Raw genomic sequence first — 21,493 nt, forward strand, 5'->3', positions numbered from 1 at the left:
ACAGGAAGCGGCACAGGTCCTAATCCAGGCACTTGTCATCTCCCGTCTGGATTACTGCAACTCGCTGTTGGCTGGGCTCCCTGCCTGTGCCATTAAACCCCTACAACTCATCCAGAATGCCGCAGCCCGTCTGGTGTTCAACCTTCCCAAGTTCTCTCACGTCACCCCCCTCCTCCGCACACTCCACTGGCTTCCAGTTGAAGCTCGCATCCGTTACAAGACCATGGTGCTTGCCTATGGAGCAGTGAGGGGAACGGCACCTCCGTACCTTCAGGCTCTGATCAGTCCCTACACCCAAACGAGGGCATTGCGTTCATCCACCTCTGGCCTGCTGGCTCCCCTTCCTCTGCGGAAGCATAGTTCCCGCTCAGCCCAGTCAAAACTGTTCGCTGCTCTGGCACCCCAATGGTGGAACAAGCTCCCTCACGACGCCAGGACAGCGGAGTCACTCACCACCTTCCGGAGACATTTGAAACCCCACCTCTTTAAGGAATACCTGGGATAGGATGAAGTAATCCTTCTAGCCCCCCCCCCCCCCCCCCCCAAAAAAAAAGAAAAGAAAAAAGAAAATTGTTGTAAAGTGGTTAACCCACTGGCTATAGGGTGAATGCACCAATTTGTAAGTCGCTCTGGATAAGAGCGTCTGCTAAATGACTTAAATGTAAAATGTAAATGAAAGGAAGACCCAGAGTTACCTCTGCTGCAGAGGATAATTTCATTAGAGTTAACTGCACCTCAGATTGCAGCCCAAATAAATGCTTCACAGAGTTCAAGTAACAGACACATCTCAACATCAACTGTTCAGAGGAGACTGTGTGAATCAGGCCTTCATGGTCGAATTGCTGCAAAGAAACCACTACTAAAGGACACCAATAAGAAGAAGAGACTTGCTTGGGCCAAGAAACATGAGCCATGAACATTAGACCGGTGGAAATCTTCCCTTTGGTCTGATGAGTCCAAATTTGAGATATTTGGTTCAAACAGCTGTGTCTTTGTGAGACGCAGAGTAGGTGAACGGATGATCACTGCATGTGTGGTTCCGACCGAATTCAAGGCACACTTAACCAGCATGGCAACCACAGCATTCTGCAGCGATATGCCATCCCATCTGGTTTGCGCTTAGCGGGACTATAATTTGTTTTTCAACAGGACAATAACCCAAAACACAACTCCAGGCTGTGTAAGGGCTATTTGACCAAGACGGAGAGTGATGGAGTGCTGCATCAGATAACCTGGCCTCCACAATCACCCAACTTCAACCCAATTGAGATGGTTTGGGATGAGTTGGTGTAAGGGTTGGTGTGAGGTGTGACCCAGATGCGGTGCAGGATAGACAGTAGGCAGTAGGCAGAGATGGTGAAACAAGGATCTTTACTGGTGGTCCAAAAGCCAGCATACAAAATAACGGACTTGCCACAATAAAATAATGGAGGAACAAATTGGTCTCCAAAAACAGGCTGACAGCAAAAATACGAAATACTAACTACGACTGAAACAACAATGAAACAGGGAGAACACTTCTCAAGTACCTGTACATATGTCTCGCAATCAGACACTGATTCGTACTACTTGGCATCGAGAAACTAGCAGAGAAAACTGAGCAAGGGAACACAGGAAAGTGAGGGCATATATACACAGGTGAACAGGTAGACACAGGTGACACCAATAGGATCATGATTAGTCCAGACTGTGAGTGAGGAGGTGCCTAAGGATGTCGGAGGAGGACACCTAGTGGATCGCTCCGGAACTGCGACCCCCTCCTGTAACAAGTTGGACCGCAGAGTGAAGGAAAAGCAGCCAACAAGTGCTCCTTGGAACTCCTTCAAGACTGTTGGAAAAGCTTTCCAGGTGAAGCTGGTTGAGAGAATGCCAAGGTGGTTACTTTGATGAATCTAGAATCTAAAATATATTTTGATATGTTTAACACTTTTTTGGTTACAACATGATTCCATATGTGTTATTTCATAGTTTTGATGTCTTCACTATTATTCTACAATGTAGAAAATAGTCAAAAGAAAGAAAAACCCTTGAATGAGTAGGTGTGTCCAAACCTTTGACTGGTACTGTACATACAACTAATACAACTTGAAACTTGAAACTGATGAGCCTAGAGAACAGCCTCATACAGTCATTTCCCAATAGAGGACTTACTGAAGAAAGTCTATAGCCTAAAATGCTAGAATTGTATCCAATGAGAAACACAACATTGAAATGCAATGTCTGTCTACAAGGGAAAAAGCAAGAGAGAATGTAAAAGGCCTTGTGTTGTGTCCACAGTCCAGCATGTGAGGACTGTGGCCCTCCAGGGCCCTGTTTAAACAGGCCTGTACTTGAATGGTGTTTAAATAGGCCTGCATTTGCATGGTGTTTTAACAGGCATGTGTTTGCATGGTGTTTAAACATGCCTGTATTTGCATGGTGTTTAAACAGGCCTCTATTTGCATGGTGTTTGAACAGGCATGTATTTGCATGGTGTTTAAAAAGGCATTTATTTGCTATTTGTATGGTGTTTGCGAATGAAAAGAGGGTCTTGTTCAACATAGGATGAAATCGTGGTAACATGATACCAGATGAGTGCACTGACTGGCAAACAACATTGAGGAGGACTGAAGCTAGGATTAGCTGTAGGAGGAGGGGAAACTGGGGCAGGAAATGGGCAATTTTGTGAAAATTTTCTGTCTCACCCTCCTTCATGAGAAGGTTGGTGAAGGCAAAACCTTTGATGAAGTTGAACCTCTTTCCACTTGCTTGAAATGTTTTCTATTTTCTAAAGGGGGGGTTGGGGGGAGGGGGGGCATGTAGTCACCTTCTGTTGCCACACACACACAAAAGCGCACAAACACAAGTGCACACACATGCCTCAAGGACACCTCCTCCCTCTGTGTCTGTGCCCTACACACTCTCAATGCGTCTGCTGCTTTTAATAGAGTGTGCCGTGCCTCTCTCTCCCAGCCAGCGTAATTAAGGAGCTTTAGAGTCTGTTGAAAACCTGTTTACGGACATCACTGTACTGCCATTACCCCTCCCCTGGTGTGTCTGACCTGATACCTAGTAACACAGCCAGTCTGAGTCTAATGAACTGATACCTAGTAACACAGCCAGTCTGACCTGATACCTAGTAACACAGCCAGTCTGACCTGATACCTAGTAACACAGCCAGTCTGAACTGATACCTAATTACACAGCCAGTCTGAACTGTTACCTAGTAACACAACCAGTCTGAACTGATACCTAGTAACACAGCCAGTCTGAACTGATACCTAGTAACACAGCCAGTCTGAACTGATACCTAGTAACACAGCCAGTCTGAGTCTAATGAACTGATACCTAGTAACACAGCCAGTCTGACCTGATACCTAGTAACACAGCCAGTCTGAACTGATACCTAATTACACAGCCAGTCTGAACTGTTACCTAGTAACACAACCAGTCTGAACTGATACCTAGTAACACAGCCAGTCTGAACTGATACCTAGTAACACAGCCAGTCTGAACTGATACCTAGTAACACAGCCAGTCTGAGTCTAATGAACTGATACCTAGTAACACAGCCAGTCTGAGTCTAATGAACTGATACCTAGTAACACAGCCAGTCTGAGTCTAATGAACTGATACCTAGTAACACGGCCAGTCTGAGTCTAATAAACTGATGCCTAGTAACACAGCCAGTCTGAACTGATACCTAGTAACACAGCCAGTCTGAACTGATACCTAGTAACACAGCCAGTCTGAACTGATACCTAGTAACACAGCCAGTCTGAACTGATACCTAGTAACACAGCCAGTCTGAACTGATACCTAGTAACACAGCCAGTCTGAACTGATACCTAGTAACACAGCCAGTCTGAACTGATACCTAGTAACACAGCCAGTCTGAACGGATACCTAGTAACACAGCCAGTCTAAACTGATACCTAGTAACACAGCCAGTCTAAACTGATACCTAGTAACACAGCCAGTCTAAACTGATACCTAGTAACAATGGAGAGGGATTGGATTCATGAGGCCTCCTGTAGCTCAGTTGGTAGAGCATGGCGCTTGCAACGTCTGGGTTGTGAGTTCGATTCCCACGGGGGACCAGTATGAAAAATGTATGCACTCGCTAATTGTAAGTCGCTCTGGATAAGAGCGTCTACTAAAATGTAAAATGTAATGATACTGATGGACCAAAACAAAAGCCAGGGATATTGTGCATGAACAGGCGTGTGTGCATGCGTGTGTGTACACACACTGTATGTGGGTGTATTGAATAAGTTCTGTTTGTGAGGAACTGTGTTCTACCCACTCTGTATGTGAGTAGCCTACAGTATGGAAAGTATTCAGACCCTTTGACTTCTTCCATGTTATGTTACAGCCTTATTCTAAAATTGATTAACTAAAACATTTTCCTCATCAATCTACACACAATAATGTGTGTGTAGATTGAGAAACTCCGCAAATACAGGCGTGCCAAGCTTGTAGCGTCATACCCAAGAAGACGTATGAAAAATGTATGCACTCACTAACTGTAAGTCGCTCTGGATAAGAGCGTCTGCTAAATGACTAAAATGTAAACGTAAGACTCAAGGCTGTAATCGCTGCCAGAGGTGCTTACTTTCCGAATGCACTGTATGTGTTTTGCACTGAAGTACACGTTGCATAAAGCTTTAATCAAGGCTGCCCTATTGTGCCTGATCAGATGCGTGTTTGCTTTGTTTGTGATATGAGTGGTGTGAGTCTGTGTGTGCGTGTCTGTTTGTGTGTGTGTGTGTGTGTGCATGTGGGGTGGATTTGCAGGCCATTGTAAAAATAGTCCAGCAGCCTGGGTTGGGGATTAGATGTGTGTTGTAACAAGCAAGCTCCACAGGCTTTTCAGGGAACCTACCACAGAGCGTTGGAACAAGGACATCCTACCCACCATCTGTGGATGGGTCAGCCATGCGGGCTGTGCTGGGGGTTGCTGGAGTGGGTGGGATGGAAGAATAGAGGTCTCTCTGTGGAGGCTTGAGGCTAGGTTGGTTGCTATAGGCTGTCTTCTCCTCACTCTGTTGCTCTTCAAGGAAACCCCTTGGAGCCAGACGCTGCTGCTATTGTTGTTAACAACACCTATTTGGTTGTTATGAGAAGGCACTGTCCCGTTGAGATATCTTCCCTAAGGCTGGAGAGTAGAGCCTGAACAAGTTCTGATTAGGTTGAAGGGGGGGGGGTGTCAGCCATTGTATCTCCTACATGAAGGGGGGGGGTGTTACTACTACTACTACTACTACTACTACTACTACTACTACTACTACTACTACTACTACTACTACTACTACTACTACTACTACTACTACTACTACTACTACTACTACTACTACTACTACTACTACTAGGACCACAGGACAGGTTCTCCAATAGTGCAGTAGGCCGACAGGCAGACAGACAAGCAGACAGACGCAGTCTGCTAGGTGTTCTGACATAGTCTGGTTGCTCGGGACATGGAGGTGGGTGCTATGCTCCAACCCATGCCCTATAGCTGGTAGATTTGGTGTGTCTGTGTACTATACCTGAGCTGTTGGTGCGCCCGCGGTACACGTCGTCGTAGGCCTTCCACTGCTGTGTGACCTGGTAGGCATGGATAAACACCACCAGTACCCCAACCAGGCAGATGAGAGGCACCAGGGCTGCTGTACTAAGAGCAGCATAGATATTAGGAATGAAACACCTGCAGAGAGAGAGAGAGGAAGAGGCAGAGGGGGTCTTAGTACACAACACATGCAGTAAACAGCCAAGGAAAGGCGCAAACGTAAGCTATGTTCCTTTATTGTGCTGCATTACAGTAGGTCAAGATCTTGTTGCTCCAACATCCTTAAACAGGATCTAAGGCCCTGATACCTCTGAGCCTTCATAAGACTCTCAGAATTCCCAGTTAATAACAAGCTTCAAAGACATTTCCTTTCTGTACAAATATGAAGTTAAACCTCCCTCTCACAACTAGTTCAGCCCTGAAGCAACCCGGGGATAACATCTAAATACACTTAAAGTGTTTTTCTGACTTTCGGGGGGGGGATAAACAAAACATTTTGCCTCCTTTTGAAAATGGAGTCTTATTTATTGAGGTTTACATCAATATAGCTGCTCTGTTGGCCCTCGCTTGTATTCTCTCCAGTCTTCGGCGTGCCAAAGTGACAGAGAGGTGAAGAGCGTGCCAAGAGGGGAGGACTGCTCTAGTCTCTGCTGCTGATTAGGAAATGGTTAGAACTATCTGGCAGGGGATCAAATCCACCACTATCACTGACCACTTCAAATAAAACATCTAACACTTCTCTTCCAATCTCTGGTCAAATACTGATCCTGGGCTCTATTTTAACAAACCTAATGCAATGGTAAATCTACGAGCAGGTGGTAGCGCTATCAGTTCGAGGGTGTGTCAGAAATATTTTTGCTAATTTCACAAGCAAGAATGATGGGCGCAGTGCTGGCGGTGGTGCTAAATGTCTGGGTTTTGATTAATAAATAAGTTGTAGAGGCTTGACCCCCTCACTGGCCAATCAGAACCTGCTCCATGGCTAAATATGTGGTTGCTTCAAGTCTTTTATGTATTGCCTTTGAATCAACTCCAGTTCCACTGTTAGTCAGTTATAGTTTGTTAAATAGCTTACGGATATGAAAAAACTAAATGTAGACCTATCCCATCTTTGCAAAATATGTTAAATTGAACATGTTTGTAGTCCACATTGTTCTAAGTAATTGCATGGCTTCAATATGGAAATATATAGGCCTACATGGTATTCACACTGGTATATGGGCTAGGCCTACTGTAAATTGCATTATGGCTGAGCATGGACATGCCAAACAATATCGATAAGCAAGATTAAGTTCATTATCGATAAGGCCTAAAAAGAGAGAGAATAAAAAGACAGCGAAACAAAACAAAACAATAACTTGTTTTAAATAGGCTGTGTCTAAATACACTTCCAGGCACCATAATTGCTCCCTGTGGGCATGTAATATTAAAACAACGCAGACTAAGGAGAGTTTTACGCACATCCAAACTTTTCACAGTAGCTGGACAAAGAGCCAATATAAAGAGAAAGGGAGAATGTCTACACTGTTATCCTGCTCCCAAATATAATGTTTTATGAACATAATCGGAACCATCTTACAGGTCAGATCGCATTCACACTTCTCCCGAAGTTGCATTGCATGAGCACCACGGACGTTCTCACCATAAAACCAGGATGGTGAAACATTCTGATAAGTTTGGTTTTAATAAAATTAAACGACAAACAAGCAATATGTATTTTTTTAAACAAACAAATGTAAAATGTAATGATATCATAAAAATGACAACGCACTGCCGTTGAACCATCCTTCTTTATAGTAGACCTAGGGTAAGTGTAGCCCGAGGAGGCCTTGGGTTTTTTCAAAATATGAAACGGAAAACAAGCCATTGTTACAGGGAAAAATATTCACCGGTTTTCACCGAGGTTCTCATCTCTGGTTTAATGATGGGCAATGACACATGTAGCCTACATCATGGAGGGGTTTTACTCACGTCCAAAACGGGAGCTGCATGGCTAAAATAATGTGGGCCTGCCTACAATACATAGTTAAAAAGGGAATGTCAGCTCATTGTTTTACTCCTCTCGAACTTGATCAATAAAGCTTTGGTGATTAAGATTTATTTCCAAGTGGTCTTACGAGCAAAACTCTTTATCGACAGTCTTGACTACCTCGTAATTGCATTAAAAAAATTATTTTTATATATATATATATAAAAATACTTCATTGAGAGGAGGGAAGCCTATGCTTGGTTTTTAATTAAATAAAACAAAATGGGGGCCTCCTGAGTGGCGCAGCGGTCTAAGGCCTGCATCACTTACAGCCGGCCGTGACCGGGAGACCCATGAGGCAGCACACAATTGGCCCAGCGTCATCCGGGTTAGGGGAGGGTTTGTCCAGCTGGGATGTCCTTGTCCCATCGCGCTCCAGCGACTCCTTGTGGCGGGCCGGGCGCCTGCAAGCTGACTTTTCGCCAGTTGTATGGTATTTCCTCCGACACATTGGTGCGGCTGGCTTCCAGGTTAAGCGAGCAGTGTGTCAAGAAGGAGTGCGGTTTGGCAGGGTCGTGTTTCGGAGGACACATGGCTCTAGACCTTCGCCTCTCCCAATGGGACAAAACTATAGCTACCAATTGGAGCATAGTGTGCTGCAGCTGACGGGAGAGGACGTGTTTTTCTCTGGCTGGAGGTAAGTAGGTAAGTAGGTAAGTAGGGGTAAGCTACATGTAGTGTTGAGTAAAGCTTAACCATGTATTAGATCGTAGGTAGGTAGTTAGCTGTAGTTAGGTATTGTATTTATTGTAGGTTAGTATTGTTGTTATTGTAGCTTTCCGTGGGTAATTTGTGGGTTAGTTTCGAGGCATGAGGCTAGCTAGCTAGCGGGTAGCTATTGGTAACGATTAGCAACGCTGGAGAGCTGGTTCCAACGGTAATGTACTCCTACCCAACGTTTAACTTTTGCTTAACCATGTATTAGATCGTAGGTAGGTAGCTAGCTGTAGTTAGGTATTGAATTTATTGTAGGTTAGTATTGTGGTTGTAGTAGCTTTCCATAGGTAATTGTGGACTAGTATCGAGGCACGAGGCTAGCTAGCTAGCGGGTAGCTATTGGTAACGATTAGCAACGCTGGAGAGCTGGTTCCAACGTTTAATTATTATTATTATTATTATTATTATTTTATTTTTTTTGCTGCGTTGTGAAGGGAACTCGACACGGACTTGAATTGTCTGTTTGGTGTGCTGACACACTCTTGGCAGTTTGTTGTGGCCAGGTGTTGATGCTAAGTTGTGTGTTAATGGATGCTAGCTTGCAGGTTGGCTACGGCGTCATAGCTAGGCTTCGTGGGTTGTTGTGGGTAGTTACTGTGTCTTGGCAGTGTCCTCGGCCGTGCCAGCTGTAGCACGAAGCTAGCTAGCTAGCCGTTCTTCAAACAGAGTCGACACAGTGGCCATTGCTAGCTACCCAACATGACCATTTGGCTGTACTGTAGTAGCTAACCACAATTAACTTGTCCTAGCTAGCCAACGTCTAATCATTGCTGCGTCATATAAGGAACTTGACACAGACATGAATGATCTGTTTAGTGTGATATCACAATATTGGTGGTTTGTTGTGACCAAGTGTTGGCGCTAAACGGTGTGTTATTGTTATTGGATGCTAGTCTGCTAGTTGGCTATGGAGTCATAGTTGGCTAGCTGAACAAAGTGGGTTGAGTCTACTCCTTTAAACATTGAACCGCTGTGGTTCACAACAATTCTGATTTCCAAAGGCGGAAGTTGGGAGAGTTTTTGTTCGGGTGGTTCAGTGAAACAATTTTAGTTTCCGAGCTAGAAGATTTGGTGAGGGAGGCCCTGCTCTCTCCACTCCCAGATGCTTAGCCCATTTCATTCCGATCTCCTCTGCATTTTTGTAGCCATTTGCTACAGCCTGTCAACTATGCCTCTGCCTATCCCTGTTCTCTCCTCTCTGCACAGGCTACACAAACGCACCACACCGCGTGGCTGCTGCCTCTCCAATTTGGTGGTCCCTGCACGCACCACCCACGTGGAGTTCCAGGTCGCAGGCAGCCTCTGGAACTGCCGTTCTGCTGCCAACAAAGCTGACTTCATCCCAGCCTATGCCAACCTCCAGTCCCTCGACTTCCTGGCGCTGACGGAAACATGGATCACCACTGAAAACACCGCTACTCCTACTGCTCTCTCCTCGTCTGACCATGTGTTCTCGCATACCCCGAGAGCATCTGGTCAGAGGGGTGGTGGTACAGGAATCCTCATCTCTCCCAAGTGGACATTCTCAATTTTTCCCCTAACCCATCTGTCTATCTCCTCATTTGAATTCCATGCTGTCACAGTCACTAGCCCATTTAAGCTTAATATCCTTGTCATCTATCGCCCTCCAGGTTCCCTTGGAGAGTTCATCAATGAGCTTGACGCCTTGATAAGTTCCTTCCCTGAGGATGGCTCACCCCTCACAGTTTTGGGGGATTTCAACCTCCCTATGTCCACATTTGACTCATTTCTCTCTGCCTCCTTCTTTCCACTCCTCTCCTCTTTTGACCTCACCCTCTCACCGTCCCCCCCTACTCACAAGGCAGGCAATACGCTTGACCTCATCTTCACTAGATGCTGCTCCTCTACTAATCTCACTGCATCTCCCCTCCAAGTCTCCGACCACTACTTTGTTTCCTTTTCTCTCTCACTCTCCTCCCACACTACTCACTCTGCCCCTACACAGATGGTAATGCGCCGCCGCAACCTTCGCTCTCTCTCTCCCACTACTCTCTCCTCTTCCATCCTATCATCTCTTCCCTCTGCTCAATCCTTCTCCCTCCAATCTCCTGATTCTGCCTCCTCAACCCTCCTCTCCTCCCTTTCTGCATCCTTTGACTCTCTGTGTCCCCTATCCTCACGGCCGGCTCGGTCCTCCCCTCCAGCTCCGTGGCTTGATGACTCATTGCGAGCTCACAGAACAGAGCTCCGGGCAGCGGAGCGGAAATGGAAGAAAACTAAATTCCCTGCCGACCTGGCATCTTTTCACTCCCTCCTCTCTACATTTTCTTCATCTGTTTCTGCTGCTAAGGCCACCTTCTACCACTCTAAATTCCAAGCATCTGCCTCTAACCCTAGGAAGCTCTTTGCCACATTTTCCTCCCTCCTGAATCCTCCCCCCCCCCTCCCCCCCTCCTCTCTCTCTGTGGATGACTTCGTCAACCACTTTGAAAAGAAGGTTGACGACATCCGATCCTTGTTTGTTAAGCCTAATGACACTGCTGGTCCTGCTCACACTGCCCTACCCTATGCTTTGACTTCTTTCTCCCCTCTCTCTCCAGATAAGATCCTGCGACTTGTGACTGCAGGCCGCCCAACAACCTGCCCGCTTGACCCCATCCCCTCCTCCCTTCTCCAGACCATCTCCGGTGACCTTCTCCCCTACCTCACCTCGCTGATCAACTCATCCTTGACCGCTGGCCATGTCCCTTCCGTCTTCAAGAGAGCGAGAGTTACTCCCCTTCTCAAAAAACCAACACTCGACCCCACTGATGTCAACAACTACAGACCAGTATCCCTTCTTTCTTTTCTTTCCAAAACTATTGAGCGTGCCGTCTTTAGCCAACTCTCTTGCTATCTCTCTCAGAATGACCTTCTTGATCCAAACCAATCAGGTTTCAGGACTGGTCATTCAACTGAGACTGCTCTTCTCTGTGTCACAGAGACTCTCCGCACTGCTAAAGCTAACTCTCTCTCCTCTGCTCTTGTCCTTCTAGATCTGTCTGCTGCCTTTGATACTGTGAACCATCAGATCCTCCTCTCCACCCTCTCCGAAATGGGCATCTCCGGCGCGGCTCACTCCTGGATTGCGTCCTACCTGACCGGTCGCTCCTACCAAGTGGCGTGGCGGGAAGCTGTCTCCGCACCACGTGCTCTCACCACTGGTGTCCCCCAGGGATCGGTTTTGGGCCCTCTCCTTTTCTCCCTATACACCAAGTCACTTGGCTCTGTCATATCCTCACATGGCCTTTCCTATCATTGCTACGCTGACGATACACAACTAATCTTCTCCTTTCCCCCTTCTGATCACCAGGTGGCGAATCGCATCTCTGCATGTCTGGCAGACATATCAGTATGGATGACGGATCACCACCTCAAGCTGAACCCTAGCAAGACGGAGCTGCTCTTCCTCCCCGGGAAGGACTGCCCGTTCCATGATCTCGCCATCACGGTAGACAACTCCGCTGTGTCCTCCACCCAGAGTGCGAAGAGCCTAGGCGTGACCCTGGACAACACCCTGTCGTTCTCCGCCAACATCAAGGCGGTGACCCGCTCCTGCAGGTTCATGCTCTACAACATTCGGAGAGTGCGACCCTGCCTTACACAGGAAGCGGCGCAGGTCCTGGTCCAGGCACTTGTCATCTCCCGTCTGGACTACTGCAACTCGCTGTTGGCTGGGCTCCCTGCCTGTGCCATTAAACCCCTACAACTCATCCAGAATGCCGCAGCCCGTCTGGTGTTCAACCTTCCCAAGTTCTCTCACGTCACCCCCCTCCTCCGCACACTCCACTGGCTTCCAATTGAAGCTCGCATCCGCTACAAGACCATGGTGCTTGCCTTTGGAGCAGTGAGGGGAACGGCACCCCTGTACCTTCAGGCTCTGATCAGTCCCTACACCCAAACGAGGACATTGCGTTCATCCACCTCTGGCCTGCTGGCTCCCCTTCCTCTGCGGAAGCACAGCTCCCCCTCAGCCCAGTCAAAACTGTTCGCTGCTCTGGCACCCCAATGGTGGAACAAGCTCCCTCACGACGCCAGGACAGCGGAGTCACTCACCACCTTCCGGAGACATTTGAAACCCCACCTCTTTAAGGAATACCTGGGATAGGCTAAAGTATTCCTTCTAACCCCCCCCCCCCCCCCCCCCCCCCCCCCCCCCCCAAATTGTAAAGTGGTTATCCCACTGGCTATAGGGTGAACGCACCAATTTGTGAGTCGCTCTGGCTAAGAGCGTCTGCTAAATGACGTTAATGTGCCCTTGAGCAAGGCACTTAACCCTAATTGCTCCTGTAAGTCGCTCTGGTTAAGAGCGTCTGCTAAATGACTAAAATGTAAATGTAAAATGTGGAGAGAAAAAGGGATAAAAGTACCCAAAAAATGAAAAAGATAGGTTTAATGATTGTAAATACGAAGTATACAGGCACCAAAAGCACATTACTCTTGTTCCATGCGCATATGGGAAGTGTGCATCACAGCTGGATAGGCTGGCCCTAACAGGGCTGCCTGAAATTAACACTTTGGATCATGTTTTTAAGGACACACCTCAAATATTTACACCACTCGCATCTGAGCACAAGCGAGCAGATATAAGACAGGTTAATTACCAATCCTTGAGCAACAGTTTGAAAATAGCTGAGCGCTGGCTTTAACATGTGGAAATTGCCATTGAACGTCCGTTTGACACTAGCGCCGCCTTAACGCCAGCCGAAAATAGAGCCCCCTGAGTTCAATGTCATATTTGATCTTAGTTTAGCTTTTTAATCCATCATAATTATCGGTTGATGAGCTGAAGTACAGTGCAGTTACTTTGCCGTGTAAGTGTGTGTGTGTGGTGTGTCTGTGTGTGTTTGTGTGAGTGTCTGTGTGAGTGAGTGTGTGTGTGGTGTGTGTGTGTGTGTTTAAGCTCACACTCAGTGTTTGTGTCCTTGCAGCAGCACATTCCACCAAATAGCACAGTCAGACATGGCTCCTATTCTCTGTGTCACACAACAAACACAACACACTGCCTAGGGAGAGCGCAGCGAAGACTGTGTGTTCTTTCTGAGGGGTATCCCAGCCCCAACGGCGCTCAAGTCACCCTCCAAGTGTTAAGCCTAGCCATGGTGTCCAGTTCAATCTAGGCCAATCAGCTGCTCTATGGCCAGCCACAGTCATACCTCTCATGGTTCCTTGTTATGGATCTAAAAAATACAGCAGGAACAATATTAATATTGTCTGCCTGTCTGTCTGCCTGTCTGTCTGCCTACTTGTCTGTCTGCCTGTCTGCTTGTCTGTCTGTCGATCTGCCTGTCTGCTTGTCAGTCTGCCTGTCGGTCTGCCTGCCGGTCTGCCTGTCTGTCTGTCTGACCGTCTGCCTGCCGGTCTGCCTGTCTGCCTGTCTGTCTGTCTGCCTGTCTGCCTGTTTGTCTGTCTGCCTGTCTGCCTGTCTGTCACTCTAATTTGTTCTACCTCTGCCCTCCCTATTCTCTCCCTTTCTCTCTCCCCCTCCTTTGTGGTAATCTATTCTGAGGAATTCACTCCTATAATCTGTCCCTGTTGTGTTCCAATGGTGTCATTAAGAAGGTAGGGAGTCTGTGTTTGGCTATGGGAAAAACAACCCTGCCATCTTGTTATGACGTTAAGTTTATCTCAATAAGCACGCCAACGGTGCCATCTCACAGGACACAAATACAGCCGTACCCTCCGCCATCCGGATAAATCATTTGCTATGTTAGACATAGTAGAATGTGAAGTATGTCAAATAATAACAACAATAATAATACAGTACTGCATCATGTTTTTCCTGCTTGAGGAAGTGTAAACAGACATGTGGTTGTTGGTCCTGTATGTCCTTGTGGGAGGCGTTGGTCCTGTGGTGTCTGTATGTCTTTGTGGGAGGTGTTGGTCCTGTGGTGTCTGTATGTCCTTGTGGGAGGTGTTGGTCCTGTGGTGTCTGTATGTCCTTGTGGGAGGTGTTGGTCCTGTGGTATGTGTATGTCCTTGTGGGAGGTGTTGGTCCTGTGGTGTCTGTATGTCCTTGTGGGAGGTGTTGGTCCTGTGGTATGTGTATGTCCTTGTGGGAGGTGTTGGTCCTGTGGTGTCTGTATGTCCTTGTGGGAGGTGTTGGTCCTGTGGTGTCTGTATGTCCTTGTGGGAGGTGTTGGTCCTGTGGTGTCTGTATGTCCTTGTGGGAGGTGTTGATCCTGTGGTGTCTGTATGTCCTTGTGGGAGGTGTTGGTCCTGTGGTGTCTGTATGTCTTTGTGGGAGGTGTTGGTCCTGTGGTGTCTGTATGTCCTTGTGGGAGGTGTTGATCCTGTGGTGTCTGTATGTCCTTGTGGGAGGTGTTGGTCCTGTGGTGTCTGTATGTCCTTGTGGGAGGTGTTGGTCCTGTGGTGTCTGTATGTCCTTGTGGGAGGTGTTGGTCCTGTGGTATGTGTATGTACTTGTGGGAGGTGTTGGTCCTGTGGTGTCTGTATGTCCTTGTGGGAGGTGTTGGTCCTGTGGTGTCTGTATGTCCTTGTGGGAGGTGTTGGTCCTGTGGTGTCTGTATGTCCTTGTGGGAGGTGTTGATCCTGTGGTGTCTGTATGTCCTTGTGGGAGGTGTTGGTCCTGTGGTGTCTGTATGTCCTTGTGGGAGGTGTTGGTCCTGTGGTGTCTGTATGTCCTTGTGGGAGGTGTTGGTCCTGTGGTATGTGTATGTCCTTGTGGGAGGTGTTGGTCCTGTGGTGTCTGTATGTCCTTGTGGGAGGTGTTGGTCCTGTGGTGTCTGTATGTCCTTGTGGGAGGTGTTGATCCTGTGGTGTCTGTATGTCCTTGTGGGAGGTGTTGGTCCTGTGGTGTCTGTATGTCCTTGTGGGAGGTGTTTGTCCTGTGGTATGTGTATGTCCTTGTGGGAGGTGTTGGTCCTGTGGTGTCTGTATGTCCTTGTGGGAGGTGTTGGTCCTGTGGTGTCTGTATGTCCTTGTGGGAGGTGTTGGTCCTGTGGTGTCTGTATGTCCTTGTGGGAGGTGTTGATCCTGTGGTGTCTGTATGTCCTTGTGGGAGGTGTTGGTCCTGTGGTGTCTGTATGTCCTTGTGGGAGGTGTTGGTCCTGTGGTGTCTGTATGTCCTTGTGGGAGGTGTTGGACCTGTGGTATGTGTATGTCCTTGTGGGAGGTGTTGGTCCTGTGGTATGTGTATATCCTTGTGGGAGGTGTTGGTCCTGTGGTGTCTGTATGTCCTTGTGGGAGGTGTTGGTCCTGTGGTGTCTGTATGTCCTTGTGGGAGGTGTTGGTCCTGTGGTATGTGTATGTCCTTGTGGGAGGTGTTGGTCCTGTGGTATGTGTATGTCCTTGTGGGAGGTGTTGGTCCTGTGGTGTCTGTATGTCCTTGTGGGAGGTGTTGGTCCTGTGGTATGTGTATGTCCTTGTGGGAGGTGTTGGTCCTGTGGTGTCTGTATGTCCTTGTGGGAGGTGTTGATCCTGGAACTTCTGGGTTGCATTCTAATAATCTCTCCTTTCTACCGAAGTGTACACTTGTTCACTTCCCTTCATAGATTTGAAAGGAAATGACTGGTCTATGGAAACTCACTCTAAACGTAGTCCCGTGTAGCTCAGTTGGTAGAGCATGGCGCTTGCAACGCCAGGGTTGTGTGTTCGATTCCCACGGTGGACCAGTATGAAATTTTATGCACTCACTAACTGTAAGTCGATCTGGATAAGAGCTAAATGACTAAAATGTAAAATGTAGACCATGCTTACACCAATCCAATGCTTTTATATTAGTGGGAAGCAGAGAACGAGTGTACAGTTCAGGGAGAAGGAGAGATTGTTGGGACGCAACAAGTTGAGCAAACATTTTAAGTTGACTGAATTTTTGCCTACGTTTTCTCAAGTTAGAGCGAAGTTTGGGCCAACTAAAAATGTTAAGTTCAGGTAAAACTGGTTGAAAAGTTGACTAAACAAAAAAAAGCTGTGGAACCAGTTACTTAATAATAATTAGTTTAAACTAGATACAAATATTTTTTACAGTATAGTGATACCAATTTCCTGACTTCCTATACACAACATGCAGATTGATATCATGTTGTAAGGATGTGGTGTAATCATGAGTAAACATAGTATTACTGTAATGTAATCAAAGTACTATGTTAAGCATTAAAATCAAAGTCTCCAATGTTTTTCCGTTAGCACAGCTGTAACATAAACCATACTTTAAAGATATATGAAAACTGGCAAAGAATCTCAGCCCTTGTCAGTGGGCCAGGCACACACCGGATAACATTGAGAAAAGAAGGGATGAAGAGAAGGAGAGACAGAGGAAAGGGAGAGAGGTTCAAACAGGGTGACAAATGTCATGAATGCCACAGACAGCCAAGAGGGTGCGGGACTGGAGCAGAGGAGGAAAGTAGGAAGTGGGAGAACCATGAACCAATCAGAACCTATATAGCCAGGAGAGAGCAAATCAGGACACAGGACAAAGATAAAAGACAACACAGATGAGAGAGTAGATAGTAAAGATAGGTCATTACACAGAACACATGCAAGGCCGTGAATATAAGCTACAGCCCACACATGAGACAAACAGTACTCTAACAAAGCCTGACTCCTCGATCAGACCGACAACGTCATTGCATAAAATACTACGTAATAAATTCTGCAGTCAAACTTTTTTAAATTATTTAATCCAACATTTTAGTGGATATGTGTGCAACAAAAGTTCAGCATTCACCTTTTGCTTTCTATTTTTGTCAAGTCTAAGCATACAATTTGATGCATGCGTTGGATTTATCCACCACACAGAACCACACAGAAATGAAGGTACTTCTGGTGTACCAAAATGCAATGATGCTGTCGGTCTGTTCGAGGCGTAACATCTGTGTGTGTGTGTGTTTGCGTGTGTGTGTGTGTGTGTGTGTTATCTATATTACATCAGGCACCGGGTTAAGTACTGTGTGTGTATATAATTTGTGTTTGTGTTGTACAAAGCATGTGGATATTTCCCTTTCACTCTCACCAAGTGTGTGTGCGCTCTGGTGAGTGTGTGTGTGTGTGTACTCCTGTGTGCTCCTGTATGTGTATATGTGTGTGTGTGTGGGGGGGGGGGGGGGGGGGGGGTGGAGGGGGTGGGGGGGGGGGGGGGGGGTGCGCTTGTGTACGCCTGAGTGCTCCTGTGTGTGTTTCCTTCACTCACACATCCCCATGCACCAGGCCGTAGACAGTGTGTATGGTCCAGCCAAAGCCCCCCAGCAGAACGATGACCAGGATGATGATGACCAGAGCAGGAAGTCCCCAGCCCAGCAGGAAGTAGACCAGGTAACGTCTCTCTGTGTGCTCATCGTTCATCACCAACACCTGCCAGAAGTTCACCGCCTGAGGGGTGGGGAGTATTGTAAGAGAGGGGTGGGGAGGAGAAAGAGAGGGGTGGGGAATAGAGGAAGAGGGGGGTGGGGGGTGGGGAGGAAAGGAAGAGGGGGGTGGGGAGGACAGGAAGAGAGGGATGGGGAGGACAGGAAGAGAGGTGTGGAGAAGAGGGTAGGGAGGAGGAGGGGGGAGGAGGAGAGGGTAGGGAGGAGGATGGGGTGGAGAAGAGGGGTGGAGGAGAGGGTAGGGAGGAGGAGAGGGGTGGAGGAGAGGAGAGGGTAAGGAGGACAAGAGGGGTGGAGGAGAGGGTAGGGAGGACGAGAGGGGTGGAGGAGAGGGGTGGAGGAGAGGGTAGGTAGGAGGAGAGGGTAAGGAGGACAAGAGGGGTGGAGGAGAGGGTAGGGAGGACGAGAGGGGTGGAGGAGAGGGGTGGAGGAGAGGGTAGGTAGGAGGAGAAGGGTGGAGGAGAGGAGAGGGGTGGAGGAGAGGGGAGGAGGAGAGGGGTGGAGGAGAGGGTAGGGAGGAGGAGAGGGGTGGAGGAGAGGAGAGGGGTGGAGGAGAGGGGTGGAGGAGAGGAGAGGGGTGGAGGAGAGGGGAGGAGGAGGGGGTGGAGGAGAGGGGTGGAGGAGAGGGTAGGGAGGAGGCGAGGGGTGGAGGAGAGGGGTGGAGGAGAGGAAAGGGGAGGAGGAGAGGGGTGGAGGGGTGGAGGAGAGGGGTGGAGGAGAGGGTAGGGAGGAGGAGGGGGTGGAGGAGAGGAGAGGGGTGGAGGAGAGGGTAGGGAGGAGGAGGGGGTGGAGGAGAGGGGTGGAGGAGAGGGTAGGGAGGAGGAGAGGGGTGGAGGAGAGGGTAGGGAGGAGGAGAGGGTGGAGGAGAGGGTAGGGAGGAGGAGAGGGGTGGAGGAGAGGGGTGGAGGAGAGGAGAGGGGTGGAGGAGAGGGTAGGGAGGAGGAGAGGGGTGGAGGAGAGGGGAGGAAGAGAGGGTAGGGAGGAGAGGTGTGGAGGAGAGGGTAGGGTGGAGGAGAGGGGTGGAGGAGAGGAGAGGGGTGGAGGAGAGGGTAGGGAGGAGGAGAGGGTAGGGAGGAGGAGATGGGTGGAGGAGAGGGTAGGGAGGAGGAGAGGGGAGGAGGAGAGGGGTGGAGGAGAGGGTAGGGAGGAGGAGAGGGGTGGAGGAGAGGGAGGAGGAGAGAGGTGGAGGAAAGGGTTGGGTGGAGGAGGAGGGGGGAGGAGGAGAGGGGTGGAGGAGAGTGTAGGGAGGAGGAGAGGGGTGGAGGAGAGGGTAGGGAGGAGGAGAGGGGTGGAGGAGAGGGTAGGGGGGGAGGAGGAGAGGGTAGAGAAGAGGAGAGTGTAGGGAGGAGAGGGTAGGGTAGGGAGGAGAGGGTAGGGAGGAGGAAGAAGAGCAACAGGTGGTTATCAGCAGAAGAGGCATAGGAATGAATAGGAATGTGCATTTTGTACAATGCTTGAAGTAAGGATTACACAGTAAAAGGACAACAGAACATTCCACATGATTTGATTCCATTCCATTTATGAGCTGATGTGTTCTTTGTGATCAGGTGGACATGGGGTCAAACACAAGTCACATAAAACCACCATCTCCTTCCCAAAACCCTCTGCTTCCATAATCATTATCATCCTCTGGGTGTTGCATCATCAGTGGCAGAGAGGGAGAGAGAGAGACATAAAGAGAAAGAGTTGGAGGGAGAGAGACAGCTAGAAAGGGAGAGAGAGAGATATAAAGAGAGAGAGAGTTAGAGATAGAGAGAGAGAGAGAGAGAGAGAGAGATGTATTGTTTATTTCACTTTTGTTAACTATCTACTTCACTTGCTTTGGCAATGTTAACATACATTTCCCATGCCAATAAAGCCCTTCAATTGAATTGAATTGATAAAGATAGAGAGTTGGAGAGAGAGAGAGAGAGAGAGACTGTTGTGTAACGCATTATATTAGACAGCTAACAGAGTGGCACTTTAATTGAGCTCCACCAGTGATAGCTAGCTGTGCGAATAATTGCATTAGGAGTTTGTGCTGTGCTGTTCCATTGCTCCGGGTAAGCTGGATGAGGCTTTGCCAGGTGTTGGTTTGCCGTTACGTACTGTTGTGGAGTCCTACGATTCAGAAAGACAGTTCTGGGAGGACATCTCTATCTAAGGTGCTCAGCGTAAGGACTCATAGCCTGGCTGATTCAATTACAGGCTGTTGTGTTCTGGCAAGAGGCCAACCTGTATTCCCCCATTGCAGCGCTTCACCACACCATTGACTCAAGGCTTGATTAGTGCAATATGCAGGGTCTGCGAAAGCCTCCTGGTAGGCGCCCCCACAAATGCCACTTAGAAAAAAGCTGATACTTGCCGACTCAAAGAGAGGGGGGTACCCCTCTGATCAATAGTATGGAGTATATGGAAGGGAGTAGGGACATGTCCACAGAGCCAGGGGAAGGCACAGTGATGCCGAAACGTTTGTTCACAAAAGTTAACGATGATAGTTGGAAGATAAAAAAAAATAACTTTCAGCGACAGGTCTCGAAAGAGAGGAAAGTAAAGAAAACATTTTTTTAAGCGGTGTCCAAGGAGAATTCCTGGCCGCATTTAATATTTATTTAATATAAATAGATCGAGAACAGAACTACCACAACGTTACTTTTGTACCTTCCGGCGGGGCGGGAGTAACAGCTGGCGAGAAGCAGGGGTTGGAATCGATTCAGGGAACAGAATAAAAAAACGGAAAATAATGAAATTATTGGAGGAAAAGAGTCAGAACCAGGAACTAAAGTGATCTATACTGTTACGGAACAGAACCGTTATTTTAAAAGCGTGGGAACCGATTAATAACGTTATTTTATGTTCCAGGCATTTTTTTCCAGTCCCACAAAAATCGCAACAAATCACCTATGCCAGCGTTTCCCAAACTAGAGGTCGTAACACCATTCGCGTTTGGTTCAAAGAACCAGGGTTACGTCAGCCGCTAGATACGGTTGTATAAATGGACGTGGAGAGGATCTGTGTCTGCACCACATGCTCTCACTACTGGTGTCCCCCAAGGCTCGGTTCTAGGCCCTCTCCTCTTCTCTCTATACACCAAGTCACTCGGCTCTGTCATATTGTCACATGGTCTCTCCTAACATTGCTATATGGATGACACTCAACTACTTTTCTCCTTCCCCCCTTCTGACACCCAGTTGGCGAATGGCATCTCTGCGTGCCTGGCAGATATCTCAGCTTGGATGTCGGCCCGCCACCTCAAGCTCATCCTTGACAAAACGGAGCTGCTCTTACTCCCAGGGACGGCTTGCCACTCAAAGACATCTCCATCACGGTTAACGACTTCACGGTGTCCCCCTCCCAGAGTGCAAAGAACCTTGGTGTGACACTGGACAACACACTGTCGTTCTTTGCAAACATCAAAGCAGTGGCTCACTCCTGCAGGTTCATGCTCTACAACATCCGTAGAGTATGACCCTACCTCACACAGGAAGTGGCGCAGGTCCTAATCCAGGCACTTGTCATCTACCGTCTGGACTACTACAACTCACTGTTGGCTGGGCTCCCCACTTGTGCCATCAAACCCCTGCAACTTATCCAGAACGCTGCAGCCAGCCTGGTGTCCAACCTTACCAAGCTCTCCCATGTCACCCCGCTCCTCCGCACACTCCACTGGCTTCCAGTCAAAGCTCGCATCAACTACAAGACCATGGTACTTGCCTTCGGAGCAGCAAGAGCCCCTCCCTACCTTCAGGCTATGCTCAAACCCTACACCCCAACCCGAGCACTCCGTTCTGCCACCTCTGGTCTCTTGGCCCTCCCACCCCTACATGAGGACAGCTCAGCCCAGTCTAAGCTCTTCTCTGTCCTGGCACCCCCATCGTGGAACCAGCTTCCACCTGA

General features: G+C 48.3%; 1 protein-coding gene across 1 annotated transcript in view; it reads right to left on the bottom strand.

Moving 5' to 3' along the window:
- Nucleotides 1–21,493, bottom strand: part of LOC311141779 (adhesion G-protein coupled receptor V1-like) — a gene marked incomplete at its 5' end in the record, with an annotated part of 180,849 nt that overhangs the window by 18,006 nt on the left and 141,350 nt on the right. The window contains 2 exon segments of the mRNA XM_084177232.1: nucleotides 5,526–5,683; nucleotides 17,443–17,621. Of these exon segments, the coding sequence (XP_084033358.1) occupies nucleotides 5,526–5,683; nucleotides 17,443–17,621 (337 nt within the window).

Source organism: Coregonus lavaretus, assembly GCF_964263955.1.
Source record: "Coregonus lavaretus genome assembly, chromosome: 14".
NCBI classification, from domain to species: Eukaryota; Metazoa; Chordata; class Actinopteri; order Salmoniformes; family Salmonidae; genus Coregonus; species Coregonus lavaretus.